Below are 18,029 nucleotides of genomic sequence, written 5' to 3'. Positions count from 1 at the left end.
TAGAATGAAATGATAATTAAATCGACACCTTAACTGCAAACAGGCGTTAATATATATCATTGGGGACATGTTGAAAATGTATGCCCCAGCCACTGAGCTTCACGCTATGCCCAACTTGTATGGGACATGGTAGATTAATCTGCCACGTGTAAAGAGTGTGATGGGCAAACATCTATTAGGCCCACTACGAATGTAGTGGTGTGGACATGTTGGGAATGTGGATTTCGTGGGGAGCGTGCAAGGTATAAGTCCCCGCAGGCGCACTATCCTCTGTACCCTCAGTGGCTCAGCTAGACCATCTGCCATGTACACAGGTGACCCTGGGTTCAAGTCCCGTTCGGGGCACACATTTTCAACATTTTCCCAATTATGTATATCAATGCCTGTTTGCAGCTAGGGTGTCGATTTAAGTATCATTTCAATGTTGTGAAAGTTAATCACATAAATATTTTTCCTTGGATGACCTTTTACATGCAACCACCACAAGACAGTATCTGGTAGAGTGGCAGTACCTGATGCTAAAAATCACTGAGGTTTCCAGAGGTTGGAAGTTAGCCTGTAAAACAAGTAAAGCTTATCCAGACACTTTAAATCCTCTCATTTCAGGGTTGATGAGTGGATCTATTGCTGCAAGTGGTGAGAACATTTGGCAGTGTTTGATTAGTAATCTTTAAGTTGAAACTTAAATACCTAAATGTTTGAGACCAAAACATGCCAGATGACTGAATTAACCTAACACATGACCCAGGCAAAGCCGTATATTGAGTGAAGTTTATTTATAAAGTTAATGGAGCTGTGAAGAAGAGTAGTAAGCTAGTTTCTTACACTCCTGTGACTAAGGCAACAGCTTTGACCAATTTTGAACTACCAGGTGGTTATAATGAAACTTTCGCTATTTGATAGGGCCCCAAGAGAAAAGAGTGATAGGAGGACAATTAAACTTTGTGGAAACATTTAAAGGGGCACATGGAAGAGAAATGACAAATAAAACCATTCAAAGAAACATTTTAATTTCCACATGAGAGGATAACAACTCTATACCATATTTACATTCCACATTACAAGCACTGCTCAATGTGACAACCAACAGCATCAACAACAGCCTGGAACAGCACTAACTCCATTTCACAATTGTTTGCAGCACTTTTCTAACAGTGAACCATGGATTGTTCCAGCTGTTGTGACACAGCCCATTCACTTCTAACAGTGAACCATGGATTGTTCCAGCTGTTGTGACACAGCCCATTCACTACTCTAAGATCGTACTTGTGACCAGTATTCTCAGCCATGGCAACAGTAACTTCAACAATTTGTGGTGCAATTGGCCGTTAGCCTCTCTCTCCTAGGAGCAATTGCTGAATCTCCGCTTACTTCTTAGTTCCGAATTGTGCTCTTCAACCAGTGTGTGGAAAGACCACCTCTCCATATTCCTTTAATCAACAGCTACATCCGTACTCTGTAAAACCACCATGAAGTGCATGGCAGAGCATACACCCCATTTACCAGTTACTAGGGTTGCTTGTCCTTCCATTCACATACAGAAAATCGGAAGAATGATAGTTTGATGGCCTTTGCACATGCTGTAATTATTCTAATTTTATTCTCACAATTCATATGTGAGCAATACATAGGGGGTTGTTGTATATTCCTAGATTCACAATTTAAAGCTGATTCTTGTAACTGTGTTAATAGACTTTCTCTGGATAGGTTACGTCTGTCCTCAAGTCTACCAGTTCAGCTGCTTCAGTATCTCTGTGACACTCTCCCATGGGTCAAACAAACCAGTGACCAATTGTGCTGCCCTTCTATGTATATATTCAATGTCTCCTGTTAGTAATATTTGGCATGGGTCCTACAACTTGAGCAATATCCTAGAACTAGTCGCATGAGCGATTTGTAAGTAACCTCCTTTGCAGACTGATTGCACTTCCCAGTATTCTACCAATACACTGAAGTCTACCTCTTGCTCTAACCACAACTGAGCCTATGCGAGCATTCCGTTTCATATCCCTAAAAAGAAGTGTTACACCCAGGTATTTGCATGAGTTGACTCAGTGACATTATAGTCAAAGGATACTCCTATTATTAATTTTATGAAGTGCAAAATTTTATGTTTCTGAGTATCTAATGCAAGTTGCCAATCTTCGAACCACTTTGAAATCTTATCAAGATCTGACTGAATATTTATGCAGCTTCTTTCAGACAGTGCTTCATTACAGATAACTGCATCATGTGCAATGTCTGAGGTTACTATCAATATTATTGGCAAGGCCGTTAATATACAACATGAACAGCAAGTGTCCCAATACACTTCCCTGGGTCACTCACTCAATGCATCACTCTCAAAGAGCAACAGCTCTATCAATGCTTTAATAAAACAATTTTATGGGTAAAACCCTGCCCATCTTGTTCAGACCCATGTTGACTGTCCACAACTAACACACACTGATGCTTGTGTTTCAGACCTATGCCACGATACCAATACTGGTGTTTAATGGCAAGTCATGACACAGACTCTACTAACAATGCAAATCCTGCGGAGCACAGGCTGAGCATGATTCCTATAAAGCTGGGTACCCATACGGTAAATAGTTTTCTGTCTACACTGGCTCAAGTAGTTGAAGTTTAATTACAGGCACCCTGTAAAAGATAATGAATACACCACTGGGTGTATTGAAGCTCATGGTACAGCTGTTCTACTTCAGCCAGCAATGGGGCCACTTTATGAATGGAAGTTGATCTCTAGCGGAGTCCGAGGTCTGGTTTAGGTTCCAAGGTGACAGTTTAGTAATGTACCGACATAGCCAACAAATGTATGTCAATCTTTTTTATGTGTACAAGGCTGTCAAATGAAAATGAGAAAAGAAAACGTAAGTAAACTGTTTATTATTTCAAAATTTATTGCCATAACTGTTAATACATGTATTTCACTGTGAGACAAGATGGTCAATGCCTTCATGGGTAAATGTTTGTAGTTGGCTACAGAACAGTAATTGTATAAAGGCATGCACCTCTTCATTTGAAGCAAATTAACGACCACTAATGTCTTCTTTTCAGGGCACCAAGAATATGGAAATCACATGGGGAGAGATCAGGACTATATAGAGGACGAGTAAGGGCTTTCCAGTGAATTTTCTGCAGCAGAGTTGAAATGTGGCTAACCCCATATGTTGCCAAGGTTGTTTTGGAAAAGCTGTAAAAGTTTCTCTGGAAGTCCTTAGACATCTCCCATACAATCCTGATATCTTACCATTCAATTTCCATACTTTTGGACAGCTGAAGAAATACATTCATGGCATTGATTTGCTTCAAAGAGGTGCACGGCTGGGTACAAAACACAAACATTTTTCCATGAAAGCACTGACTATCCTGTCCCACAGCAGAATAAATATATTAAAAGTCATGGCAATCACTTTCAAAATAATAAACACTCACTCTCTTTCAGTCTGTTTCTTTTTCATCTGACTGCCCCTTACATATGACTTGCACCTTTCGTAGCTAAAATTATGTTCTCCATGTAAAGAAGAAAGATTTTTCCTGCTGTGGTCTGATAATTTCAATTCCATATGTTTGAAAGCATTAACCTCTTAACATAAAACCATGAGTTACCTTGTTTTTATTGTTCCGACAAATTTAAAATCCCAAGTATACACTGGCAACTTAAGAAGAGACTTTCAAAAACATAAAAACCCACTTATATCCATTTTAGCACAGACAGTTACACATTTGGCCACTAGACAGCATCTGGTACTACATTTGTAGCCTGGCTATTGTGTTCCGGTGAAGTAGTTGCCGCTATATATCATCTTTATTGTGCACAGTTTTGGATACTCTACAACAAAACACGCACTTTCAGGCAAGCCTATATTGTTGTTTAGGCAATCCTTCCAAAAAAGGATTACTAGTAATCCAGAGTTTGACATTGAATTTAGCAGCTCATAAAGTGAAGAAGAACATTATGTTACTTCATCAGCAAAAAGTGATGACAGTTTGTCAGTTGAGCAACAAGTGCTTGTTGGTGGTACAAGACAAATACATTCACTGTGCTCCAGCCAGCTCCTCCAGGATTTATGCACACGGAAACTATTGTGAAAGACATAGTTAGACTTCACAGAAACACAAATGAAAAAATGGTTCAAATTTCAGGATATTTTAGTCAATGTCTGGTGCACGAGTAAACTAGGGTTCATTACTAGTGATTTTCAAAATTTTGTAACTCATTATTTTGAGCTTTAAAAGCTGTCCTTGTAGGTCTATACATAATGTCATTCACTATAGGACGATTTCATTAATAATATGTTATTTTTTGGAACATGACTTTAAAAAAGATCATTAAATTAAGGGGTTAGTAAGACAATCATTCACACCAAAATCCCTTTTATTCCTGTTGAGGTCATAATATTCCAATATTTAAAATGCATGTGATGTTATACATAACATCATAGTCACTATACTGGCTGCCAAAATCAATGGTCAAAGTTTATAGGCTGTATCATGTTCTTCAATACTTCCAAAACACTAGCTGAGAAAATTTACACATGGAAGCTGTTGCCTGAGATGCTTAATGTTACTGCATGAAATTAGGGTCCCCAAATCATGAAACATAGACCTACTCCTGAAAGTTTAGCTTGTGAGCCTAAGATACTGATAGTTGTATCGTATGAGGAAACATCATACAGATATCAAAAGAACCCAGGCTAACACATGGGTCCTGAACAGAGGCAGCAGGCTTTTCAATGCTGTGAATGACATGGCCTCTAGTGTACAGTATAACAATTTTTTTTATTAGTTATGGTTTTAGGGCACAAAACAGCTATGGTCATAAGCGCCCATTCTGTGGCTTAGTGAAGCGTAAAAACAGGAATATAAATCAGCAGCAATGGAAGCAAAACTAAAAACGGAAGCAAACTACAAACGGCAGGAAATCTTAGAAATGTGCCATTGAAGGGAAGTTGTTTTCCCTGAAAAGGGCTCCAAATGACCGATGTCATCTCACTGACACTGACTCCCTTTTCAGGGAAAACAACTTCCAGCTGTCAAGAAAGTTTTAGGGAAGTGGAAGGAAAGAGAATGTAGCAGTTGACGGAAGTGGACTCCTGGTGGTAGTAGAGAGGAAGGGCGATCTGCATACCCTACATACAAGGAGGCGTCAAAAAAAAAAAAGGGGGGGGGGGGCATAGGCATAGGCCAGATGGAAGGCATGGAAGACAGATGACTAGCGTAAAGACTCGGAAGGACTGCTCGCCGACTGGACAGCGGAGGTTCAGCAGTCTCAGCATAAAGGCTCTCCACGGGGCTGGTGTAAAAAGCTCCAGACGCTAAACGCAATCCATGCTGGTGAACCGAGTCGAGATGCCAAAGAATAGATGGCCGTGCAGAGGAGTAAACTATGATTCCATAGTCCGATTTCAAGCACACTAAGGCGCGATATAGGAGGAGGACCACTCTGTCCACTCCTCAGGAAGTACCACTCAGAATACGGAGGGTGTTGAGGGATCGCAGACAGTGAGATATGAAGTGTGGGAAGACCAGCACAGTTTTCTGTCAAACATAAGGCCCAAGAAATTAGCGATGTCTGCAAACAGAAGGTTGACTGGGCAAAGATGTGGGGAAGGCGGAGGAAACTCCATATGACGCCAAAAATTTACACAGATGGTCTTACTGGGAGAAAAGCGGATGCAAGTTTTGAAGCTCCATGAGTGGAGGTGATCGAGACATCCTCGAAGCCATTGTTGAAGAAGGCTGGTCCGTTGAGAGCTGTAGAAGATCACAAAATCATCGACAAAGAGGGGGCCTGGGACTTCAGAAAGGAGACAATCCATAATTGGATTTATGGCAACGGCAAACGGTACAATAGTTAGCACGGAGCCCTGGGGCATCGCGTTTTCTTGAGGGAAAGTACAGAAGAGAGTAGTGTCCACCTGCATCTTAAATGTGCGTTGTGTCATAAATTCACGAATAAAAAGGGGTAGCTGACCTAGAAAGCCCCAAGAAAACAGAGTGTCAAGGATGTCTGTCCTCCAACAAGTATAGTATGCTCTCTCCAAATCAGAAAATATAGCTACCGCCTGGAGTTTCCTGAGAAAATTGTTCACAATATAAGTGGAGAGAGCAACAAGATGGTCAACTGCAGAAATATGCTTTCAGAAAACGCATTGGGCAGGTGTTAAAAGGTTTTAGGTCTCCAGCCACCAGGCTAAAAGGCAATTCACCATACGCTCCAAAACCTTACAAACACTACTAGAGAGAGATATGGGGTGATAGCTAGAGGGGAGATGTTTGTCCTTTCCAGGTTTCAGAACAGGAATGACGATAGCTTCCCACCATCCGTGAAAGGTACTGCCAGTCCAAATTCAATTATAAAGGTGAGGGCAGACTACAGTATGATAAATGCAGCAACATTTTGACGTGGATTCAATCCAGTCCTGGGGCAGAAATGCAAGAGGAAGAGAGAGTGTGTTGGAGTTCCTGCACAGAGAAAACAGTATTATAGCTTCCGCTATTTTGAGATGAAGCACCTCCGCTGCTTGTCTCTTCGGGAGAGTGGTTGGCGGGTAATCTGAAGAGCTCGAAATCTCAGCAAAGTGTTGACCCAATAAGTTAGAAATTGTGACTGGGTCCACTAAGGTATCATGCACGACAGTGAGCCCAGAGATCGGGGAGAAGCTAGACATGCCAGATAACTGTCAAATTCTACTCCAAACTACCAATGAGAGAGTGAAGGTGTTAAACGAGCTGGTAAAGAAGTGCCGGCTTGCCTTCTTGCTATCGCGGATGACGCGACGGCATCACGTATGTAACTGCCAACACAGGATGGTGGCGTAAACCCGAAGAGCACGCCTCTGCTCGCGTACTGCGCCACAGCACATCTCGTTCCATCTACATCTACATTTATACTCTGCAAGCCACCCAACGGTGTGTGGTGGAGGGCACTTTCCGTGCCACTGTCATTACCTCCCTTTTCTGTTCCAGTCGCGTATGGTTCGCGGGAAGAACGACTGTCTGAAAGCCTCCGTGCACGCTCGAATCTCTCTAATTTTACATTCGTGATCTCCTCGGGAGGTATAAGTAGGGGGAAGCAATATATTCGATACCTCATCCAGAAACGCACCCTCTCGAAACCTGGTGAGCAAGCTACACTGCGAAGCAGAGCGCCTCTCTTGCAGAGTCTGCCACTTGAGTTTGCTAAACATCTCCATAACGCTATCACGGTTACCAAATAACCCTGTGACAAAACGCGCCGCTCTTCTTTGGATCTTCTCTATTTCTTCCGTCGACCCGATATGGTACGGATCCCACACTGATGAGCAATACTCAAGTATAGGTCGAACGAGTGTTTTGTAATCCACCTCCTTTGTTGATGGACTACATTTTCTAAGGACTCTCCCAATGAATCTCAACCTGGTACCCGCCTTACCAACAATTAATTTTATATGATCATTCCACTTCAAATCGTTCCGCACGCATACTCCCAGATATTTTACAGAAGTAACTGCTACCAGTGTTTGTTCTGCTATCATGTAATCATACAATAAAGGATCCTTCTTTCTATGTATTCCCAATACATTACATTTGTCTATGTTAAGGGTCAGTTGCCACTCCGTGCACCAAGTGCCTATCCGCTGCAGATCTACCTGCATTTCGCTACAATTTTCTAATGCTGCAACTTCTCTGTATACTACAGCATCATCCGCGAAAAGCGGCATGGAACTTCCAACACTATCTACTAGGTCATTTATATATATTGTGGAAAGTTGGCTCAAATGGCTCTGAGTACTATGCGACTTAACTTCTAAGGTCATCAGTCGCCTAGAACTTAGAACTAATTAAACCTAACTAACCTAAGGACATCACACACATCCATGCCCGAGGCAGGATTCGAACCTGCGACCGTAGCGGTCGCGCGGTTCCAGACTGTAGCGCCTTTAACCGCTTGGCCACCACGGCCGGCTTGTGGAAAGTAATGGTCCCATAACACTCCCCTGTGGCATGCCAGAAGTTACTTTAACGTCTGTAGACGTCTCTCCATTGGTAACAACATGCTGTGTTCTGTTTGCTAAACATTCTTCAATCCAGCCACACAGCTGGTCTGATATTCCGTAGGCTCTTACTTCATTTATCAGGCGACAGTACGGAACTGTATCGAACGCCTTCCGGAAGTCAAGGAAAATAGCATCTACTTGGGAGCCTGTATCTAATATTTTCTGGGTCTCATGAACAAATAAAGCGAGTTGGGTCTCACACGATCACTGTTTCCGGAATCCATGTTGATTCCTACAGAGTAGATTCTGGGTTTCCAAAAATGACATGATACTCGAGCAAAAAACATGTTCTAAAATTCTACAACAGATCGATGTCAGAGATATAGGTCTATAGTTTTGCGCATCTGCTCGACGACCCTTCTTGAAGACTGGGACTACCTGTGCTATTTTCCAATCATTTGGAACCTTCCGCTCCTCTAGAGACTTGCGGTACACGGCTGATAGAAGGGGGGCAAGTTCTTTCGCGTACTCTGTGTAAAATCGAATTGGTATCCCGTCAGGTCCAGTGGACTTTCCTCTGTTGAGTGATTCCAGTTGCTTTTCTATTCCTTGGACACTTATTTCGATGTCAGCCATTTTTTCGTTTGTGCGAGGATTTAGAGAAGGAACTGCAGTGCGGTCTTCCTCTGTGAAACAGCTTTGGAAAAAGGTGTTTAGTATTTCAGCTTTACGTGTTTCATCCCCTGTTTCAATGCCATCATCATCCCGGAGTGTCTGGATATGCTGTTTCGAGCCACTTACTGATTTAATGTAACACCAGAACTTCCTAGGATTTTCTGTCAAGTCGGTACATTGAATTTTACTTTTGAATTCACTGAACGCTTCATGCATAGCCCTCCTTATGCTAACTTTGACATTGTTTAGTTTCTGTTTGTCTGAGAGGTTTTGGCTACATTTAAACTTGCAGTGAAGCTGTCTTTGCTTTCGCAGTAGTTTCCTAACTTTGTTGTTGTATCACGGTGGGTTTTTCCCGTCCCTCACAGTTTTACTCGGCACGTACCTGTCTAAAATGCATTTTACGATTGCCTTGAACTTTTTCCATAAACACTCAACATTGTCATTGTCGGAACAGAAATTTTCATTTTGATCTGTTAGGTAGTCTGAAATCTACCTTTTATTACTCTTGCTAAACAGATCAACCTTCCTCCCTTTTTTTATATTCCTATTAACTTCCATATTCAGAGATGCTGCAACAGCCTTATGATCACCGATTCCCTGTTCTGCACTTACAGAGTCGAAAAGTTCGGGTCTGTTTGTTATCAGTAGGTCCAAGATGTTATCTCCACGAGTCGGTTCTCTGTTTAATTGCTCGAGGTAATTTTCAGATGTGCACTCAGTATAATGTCACTCAATGATCTGTTCCTACCACCTGTCCTAAACATCTGAGTGTCCCAGTCTATATCTGGTAAATTGAAATCTCCACCTAAGACTATAACATGCTGAGAAAATTTGTGAGAAATGTATTCCAAATTTTCTCTCAGTTGTTCTGCCACTAATGCTGCTGAGTCGGGAGGTCGGTAAAAGGAGCCAATTATTAACCTAGCTCTGTTGTTGAGTGTAACCTCCAGCCATAATAATTCACAGGAACTATCCACTTCTACTTCACTACAGGATAAACTACTACTAACAGCAACAAACACGCCACCACTGGTCGCATGCAATCTATCCTTTCTAAACACCGCCTGTGCCTTTGTAAAAATTTCGGCAGAATTTATCTCTGGCTTCAGCCAGCTTTCTGTACCTATAATGATTTCAGCTTCGGTGCTTTCTATCAGCGCTTGAAGTTCCGGTACTTTACCAATTCAGCTTCGACAGTTTACAATTACAATACCGATTGCTGTTTGGTCCCCGCATGTCCTGACTTTGCCCCACACCCTTTGAGGCTGTTGCCCTTTCTGTACTTGCCCGAGGCCATCTAACCTAAAAAACCGCCCAGTCCACACCACACAACCTCTGCTACCCGTGTAGCCGCTTGCTGCGTGTAGTGGACTCCTGACCCATCCAGCGGAACCCGAAACCCCACCACCCTATGCCGCAAGTCGAGGCATCTGCAGCCCACATGGTCGCAGAACCGTCTCAGCCTCTGATTCAGACCCTCCACTCGGCTCTGTACCAAAGGTCCGCAGGCAGTCCTGTCGACAATGCTGCAGATGGTGAGCTATGCTTTCATCCCGCTAGCGAGACTGGCAGTCTTCACCAAATCAGATAACCGCCGGAAGCCAGAGAGGATTTCCTCTGATCCATAGCGACACACATCATTGGTGCCGACATGAGCGACCACCTGTAGATGGGTGCACCCTGTACCCTTCATGGCATCCGGAAGGACCCTTTCCGCATCTGGAATGACTCCCCCCGGTATGCACATGGAGTGCACATTGGTTTTCTTCCCCTCTCTTGCTGTCATATCCCTAAGGGGCCCCATTATGCACCTGATGTTGGAGCTCCCAACTACCAGTAAGCCCACCCTCTGCGATCGCCCGGATCTTGCAGACTTAGGGGCAACCTCTGGAACAGGACAAGCAGCCATGTCCGGCCAAAGATCAGTATCAGCCTGAGACAGCACCTGAAACCGGTTCGTCAGACAAACTGGAGAGGCCTTCCGTTCAGCCCTCCGGAATGTCTTTCGCCCCCTGCCACACCTCGAGACGACCTCCCACTCTACCAGACGTGGGGGATCAGCCTCAATGTGGGCAGTATCCCGGGCAGCCACAGTCGTAGCCCGATCGGGGGATGCGTGGGACGAGCTGGCCGTCCCCGACAAACTCCCATCCGGACCCCCACAGTGATGCCCATTGGCAACAGCCTCAAGCTGTGTGACCGAAGCCAATACTGCCTGAAGCTGGGAGCGAAGGGATGCCAACTCAGCCTGCATTCGAACAACCCCCCTCCCCCTCCCCAAGGAGGGGAGGGGGAGGGGGTGTCCGTGGCTGAGACTTATCTAGCTTTCGCTTTTGAGCAGAAGTTGTAGACGTAGGAAACCATGGCGAAAGTATCCCCCATGATTACCAGCATCTCCGATGGTGCGCTCCTTCGTCGTGGGGACCCTCTCTGACGGCACTCCTGCCTTAAGCGATTGTCCACACCTCAGATCACACCTCCCAAGAAACGGATGGAGTGACCAATCGGCCCGTTCGGATGGTACCAGCTCAGATAATCATCCCTCCCTGGGCCTGGCCTTTAGCAGGGTGTACATACGTGTCCTACCTGTCTACCCGGGGCAGGGATTTGGTTGGTTGGGTGGAGAAGGGACCAAACTACGCAGTCATCAGTCCCTCCAACCTTGGATTAACTAAAACCGATAAAATCCTACATTAGAAGAGGGAACTACAATGGCCATAAAATGATAAACTAGTGACAGGGAAGGAAGGAAAAGGGCGGAAGAAAAGGCGAGGGAAAGAAAGTGACTAATGACAGGCATGAAGGAAGAAGCACAGGTGACAAGAGAGACCGCTCAAGACATAACAGACCCCATAAGGAAAGGAGTGGGAAGGCAGAGGGCCGGGATGAACCACCAAACCCAGTTGAAGGCAATCCAGTCGGGGCGAAGGGTGCAGCAAGAGAGCCGACCAGCCCCTCCACTCACTGATAAGGTGGAAGGTCCCTCCCTTAAATGAAGCGATAAAAACCTCCATCACGAATAGAACATAAAATGAGATCCGCCGCTGAGGCACTGTCAGTCAACACCAGGGGTAGCGAGTCTGAAAGGCTTAAAGTCCTTTGCAGGGTGGCTAAATTGGGGCAGTCCAATAAGATGTCAGTCAGTCACAGTCAACATTGATCCACAATGACAGAAAGGGGGGGGGGGGGCTCTTCACGACAGAGGAGATAACCGTGAGTCAGCCAAGTCTGGCTGATGCGGAGCCGGCATAGGACAACAGAGGCCTTACGGGAGGCCCGGAAGGAGGACCACCGCGGAGTTGTGGAATCCTTAATCGCCCTGAGCTTGTTTGGCGAAGAAAGAGTGTGCCATTCTGCACCCCAAAGGCCCAAATCCTGATGATGTAATGCCGAGCAAAGGTCTATTTCCAGAAAGCCAATAGGAAGAGATGGCCTGGTAGTAGCTAATTTAGCCAGTCGATCAGCAAGTTCATTGCCAGGAATCCCAACATGGTCTGGGGTCCAAATGAAAACCACCCAGCATCCACGTTGAGGAAGGGGAGAGAGGGAGTCCTGGATAGCGATGACAAACAGGTGGTGGGGGAAGCACTCGCCGATCGTGTGCAAACAGCTCAATGAGTCACTACAGATAGCGAAGGATAGTCCTGAGCAGGAGTGGATACGGTCCAGTGCGCTCAAGATGGCTAACTATTCTGCAGTAAAGACACTACAGCCATCTGGCAAGGAACGAATTTCCATGCGTCATGCATAGGTGTAAGCAAAACCAGTGCGACCAGCAACCATGGAGCTATCACTACAGATCACTTCTGAAACCTGAAAAGAACTGAGAAGACAATAGAACTGGTGGTGAAGAGTCATTGGAGGGACAGAATCCTTTGAATCGATTGAGAGATCAAGACAGAGCTGCGGCCGAGAGATGCACCACAGAGGGGTACACGCATAAGCGGTAAAGGGAATTGCTAGAGCTCAGGAAAGAGCGACTGAGTGCAGATAGCCATGGTAATCCCACATTGTGGCCGCCGCTGCAGCAGAGGAATCTCCATGTCTGGATGCAGGAGACCATAATTAGGGTGCTTTGGGGTGCAGCGAATGCGGAGTGCATAAGATATCAGGTGTTGTTGGCAAAAAAACTCGGAGTGGTGGAATACCCGCCTCTGCGAGAAGGCTAAGTATGGGGCTAGTCCGGAAGGCACCAGTTGCAAGTCGGACCTCACAGTGGTGGATGGGGTCTAGTATCTGCCATGGTGAAGGCAACACAGAACCACAGACAGGACTTCCATAGTCTAAATGAGACTGGACCAACGCTTCATACAAACACATGAGAACAGAGCGGTCGGCACCCCAGGTGGTAGTGCAAGGACATCTAAGAACACTGAGATGGGACCAACACATCCTCTTCAGCTGGTGAAGATGAACAAGCCATGTCAACTGGGCATCGAAGGCCAGACCCAAGAAGCAATGGGTGTCCACTACCTCGAGGGGCTGGCCATCGAGGAACAATTCCGGATGGGGATGGACCGTACAGCGAAAGCAGAAATGCATGACACATGACTTGGTCACCGAAAACTGAAAGCCATGGGAGAGAACCCATGAGTGTGCCTGGCTGATTGTCCCCTGCAGCGCCCATTACGGAGGAAGCGACGTAGATACAAAAATCGTCAGCATACAAAGAAGGGGACGCTGTCGGCCCTACAGCTGTCACCAGACCATTAATGGCTATAGGAAAGAGAGGGACACTCAGCACGGAACCGCATGGAACCCCATTTTCTTGCCAATGGGGAGTGCTGTAGGAGGAGAAAACTTGGACCCGAAAAGAGCGACAAGAAAGGAAGTTATGGATAGAAACAGGCAGAGCACCACGAAAGCCCCATTTGTGAAGGGTGGTGAGGACGTGGTGGTGCCAAGTGGTGTTATAGGCTTTATGCAGATCAAAGAAGATTGCAAGGAGGTGATGCCGATGGGCAAAAGCTGACCGGATAGCAAACTCCAGGTAGGCCAAGTTATCCACCGTAGAGCGGCCACAACGAAAACCACCTTGAGTCGATGACAAAAGGTCGCGGGATTCGAGGACCAAAAATAGGCGCCGACTCACCATGCACTCAAGGAGCTTGCAGAGGGTGTTAGTAAGGCTATTTGGATGGTAGCTATCCAACTGAAGAGATGGCTTCCCTGGCTTCAACACTGGAACAACAATGCTTTCCTGCCACTGGATAGGAAAGACTCCCTCACTCCACAGATGGTTGAAGAGGGTCAGTATACGATGATGGCCAGCCACCAGTAAGTGTTGGAGCATTTGGTTATGTATCCGATCCAGTCCAGGAGCTGTATCTGAACAAAGGGCAAGGACACTGGCAAACTCACACTCGCTACATGGGGCATTATATGGCTCCGAGCAGCGAGAAACGAAAGACAAAGGCAGTCGTTCTGAGCGCTCTTTCAGGAGAAGGAACGTGGGTGGATACTGAGCCAATGCTGAAGCCTGAGCAAAGTGTTGAGCGACGTTTTCTGCTACAAAGTCCGAATTGGTAAGGACAACACCACGCACAGAAATTCCAGCAACCCTGGTGGGAGGTCGGTGGCTAAAAATTCACCTGAGTTTCGCCCAGACTTGTAATAGAGGGTGTGTGGCCCTACGGCAGATACATATCATTCCAAGCAAACCTGTTTCTGAACTTTGATTAGGTAGCAGGCCTGGGCATGGAGTCGTTTAAAGACCAGAAGAAGAGCAGTAGAAGGGCGCCGCTTGAAGTGTTGAAGAGCATGGCGGCGGTCTTTTATGGCTGCAGCAATTTCCGGAGACCACCAAGGGACATCTTCCAGTGGGAGGAACCTGAGGAAGAAGGGATTGCTTAAACAGCTGCTGACAGGATGGCGGTAGTCAAAGTCTGTGTAGATTCATCAACACTGTCATGTGGCAATGCAGGGGAGATGGGAGCAGAGGAGAAGGCACCCCAGTCAGCCTTATAGATGGCCCACCTAGGAGGGTGATGGAATTAGAGACACTGAAGGAAGGTTAAAACAATCGGGTAATGGTCGCCGTCATGCAAGTCATCATGTACACCCCACTGAATGGAGGGAAGAAGGCCAGGGCTGCAGATGGAGAGGTCAATGGCAGAGAAAGTGTCGTGTGCCACACTAAAGTGTGTGGGAGCGTCGTGTTTAGTAGACACAGGTCAAGACCTCCCAGAACAGTTTCAACTGTCCTGCCCAGAGCTGTAGTCGTATGACTACCCCAAAGAGGGTTGTGGGCATTAAAGTCCCCTAGTAGCAGGAAGGGAGTTGTTGAAGGGTGGTTAGGGCAGGGGATGTGGGGTGGGAGGTAGAGATTTCAGATTGTGATTGGAGTGGCCAGATGGACCCTCACAGCAATTGCTTCCAGAATGGTATGGGGGAGAACCCATTTACTAACAATGTCCTTGCGGACCAAGGTGCAAACACCACTACAAGATTAGGGAAGGGTGGGGAGGGAAGTCGGCCGTGCCCTTTCAGAGGAACCATCCCGGCATTTGCCTGGAGTGATTTAGGGAAATCACGGAAAACCTAAATCAGGATGGCCGGACGCGGGATTGAACCGTCATCCTCCCGAATGCGAGTCCAGTGTCTAACCACTGCGCCATCTCGCTCGGTCTAACTCCTTTATTCTTTAGTTACTAAAATGTAAAGTGTTTCCAAACATTATTTGAAGATATCTAAATAACGGAGAACAATTACACATCAAAGAAATTTATTTTGTACCAAGATGCAATGCAACAAAAGCCATCACTTGTTCCTCCACTTTATTTGAGTAGTTCATCAGTTCTTTTTCCACTAACAACATAATGTATACTTCATTATGGGGGTGAGGTGTTTTTATTAGTACTGCTGAAGGGAGAAGCACCTTTTGTTGATAGTTCAGCATGTGCAAGTATTAGTGAACATATTTTTTTTCACAGTTTAGAAACTTTATTCAGTTGAATAATGATTGGAAGCGACATGAATAACAGTCTTTTCACCAGTTAATGTTGCTTTGCATAAGAAATAGGATTTGACACCGGAATCATATTCCACAGGAGACAATGATACCACCGAAGAAATAAGACAAACAGTACTTTAGAATTCTAGATGTGAATGAGGAATTCTATGCAATTTACTTAAAGTAAGAGATCAACACCAGTTTCAAAGGCATATCACTGAATATTAAGCACTGAAGACCCTACTATACTACAGAACCATGATTGTACCCAGGTGTTAACCTCTACAAAGTATATAGACAGTTGATAACGTTTTTCTTCACGACTTCAAAAATATGGAAACTGCATGGGGAGAGATTGGGGCTGTATGAAGGATATGTAAGGGCTTCCTAGTGAAACTTCAGTACACTTAAAACAACCTTGGCAACATGTTGGTCCATCTAAATATTCCGATTACAAGGCAGGAATTTTGCTAGGGAGCCCTTACAAATCCCCCTGTACAGTCCTGATCTCTCCCCATGCAATTTCAATATTTTTGAAGCACTGAAGAAAGACATGGCTTTTAAGTTGCTTCAGATGAAGAGATGCACACCATGTTAAATCATAGTTCCACTGGCAAATGCAAACATTTTTATGTGAAGGCACTGACCATCTAGTCTCACACTGGGATAAATTCGACAGTTATTGTGGTTACTTTTTGAAATAATAAACAGTTTACTTCTTTCAACCTGGCTTGTTTTAATTTGATTGGGCCCTTACACTATTTCAGAAATCATACATCCTGACTTTCTATTTATATACAGGAAGACAAAATATACTGAATTTCAGTTTTCCATTATGGTTTCGCTTTCAATGAAATTACCGTTTGAGGTTTCCAATGGTATTACTGTCAGAGGCAGCAAAGGACTTAAACCGAGTACAGAAATAAAAAGGGTAAAAATTGCAAACTGCAAGATAAGCTGTTCTGACAAACAATGTTACCATCTAACGTAAACTGTGAAGGAACACACACAGTTGATAATCCGCAATTGCATGAACCATTCAGAAACTAATTCGCTGATTGCGAATTCGCTCCGGGCATACACAAATTTTCACGTCACTATTGGGAAGATAATGTGTGATGCCAGCGATTTCGAAGTTGGCGTATTAATTTTGAAATTTGTTTGGATGTCTTCTGAAGGTATGTTGTATGGTTATGAAACGGGATCAAATAGTAAACACTGGTAGGAAATCGCAGTTCTAACAAAACGAAACTTACAGTTAATTCATTGTTTCCCAAAGGCGATGTCATCTTTTTAATTATTGCAAAAAGAAGTAAACAGAATAATTATAACTTAACTTACAATTGTGACAGTAAAGAATGGTAATTTAAAAAACTTTATTACTGTAATATGATCTGTGTACACAGGTTATTCACAAGATACTGTGCAAATGGTGCTCACGATTGATCATGTGAACAGAGGTATCAACACTCTTCCGCTCTATTGCGAGGAAGTTACTACCTCAAATCATCACTATTACAGATTCGTTAGGTGTTAAGAAGCAAATTGCGATTAATTACCCTTCAAGTGTTGGGCCATAAGACCGGGCTTGCTGCGTCCAGCACGTATATTTCTCACCTTTATTGGTACTTTCGTCAGGTAACTGAATGACGCTGCTAGACGCAAGATTTGGCCACCCTAGAGCAGATAAATGTGAAATAATCTCAATCGGAATCACTCTAAAATGAGAAACAGGTTTATAACTCCATGTGATCCTACTTACGCCTTCCAAAACACCACCATCTATGTCTACTGGCTGTGCTGCCATTTCGGAAGCAGTAACAGAAATCTTATTATCAACGCAATATTGCTGCACAATTGTTTTTCCACCCACACATTCCCATACTCCGCACGCCGACACCAAACCCCCTAAACCGGCGAATACTGTCACTGTCAACCGCAGCGAGAGTAACATTTACACCAAAGATAATGAACAAAAAGAAATCTAGACATAGGAATGATGAAATAGTGAATCAATGATGTGTGACCCGAAGAGGTTTGGGTTCTTTGGCGATGGAGACCAGACAGCGAGGTCATCGGTCTCATCGGATTAGGGAAGGAAGTCGGCCGTGCCCTTTCAAAGGAACCATCCCGGCATTTGCGTGGAGCGATTTAGGGAAATCACGGAGAACTAAATCAGGATAGCCGGACGGCGGATTGAACCGTCGTCCTCCCGAATGCGAGTCCAGTGTCAAACCACTGCGCCACCTCGCTCGGTTGTGTGCTGAAGAGATAGAAAATTTTATCTCTTCGCTGTCTATCATGGACGTAAACAGCATATATTCATAGGATTATTTCAGAAGAAAAACAGTCTAGGTTGCTAAGTTATTTAACATCAACAGGCTCTATTTTTTCCCTTATAAATGTGGTTTTATGTG

At 44.7% G+C, this 18,029-nt stretch overlaps 1 protein-coding gene across 1 annotated transcript in view; it reads right to left on the bottom strand.

Moving 5' to 3' along the window:
* The window catches only part of LOC126191421 (RNA 3'-terminal phosphate cyclase), an 89,752-nt gene extending 72,168 nt beyond the window's left edge, over positions 1-17,584 (bottom strand). Inside the window, exons 1-2 of the mRNA XM_049932292.1 lie at positions 17,375-17,584; positions 17,172-17,289 (exon numbers count right to left, since the gene is read on the bottom strand). Of these exons, the coding sequence (XP_049788249.1) occupies positions 17,172-17,289; positions 17,375-17,566 (310 nt within the window). The 5' untranslated portion in view covers positions 17,567-17,584. The remainder of the gene's footprint in view (positions 1-17,171; positions 17,290-17,374) is intronic.
* Between the last annotated feature and the right edge of the window lie 445 nt (positions 17,585-18,029).

Source organism: Schistocerca cancellata, chromosome 6, assembly GCF_023864275.1.
Source record: "Schistocerca cancellata isolate TAMUIC-IGC-003103 chromosome 6, iqSchCanc2.1, whole genome shotgun sequence".
Lineage (NCBI taxonomy): Eukaryota > Metazoa > Arthropoda > Insecta > Orthoptera > Acrididae > Schistocerca > Schistocerca cancellata.
Note: the sequence above shows the minus strand (reverse complement) of the source record. Positions and strands in the feature narration are given on the sequence as shown.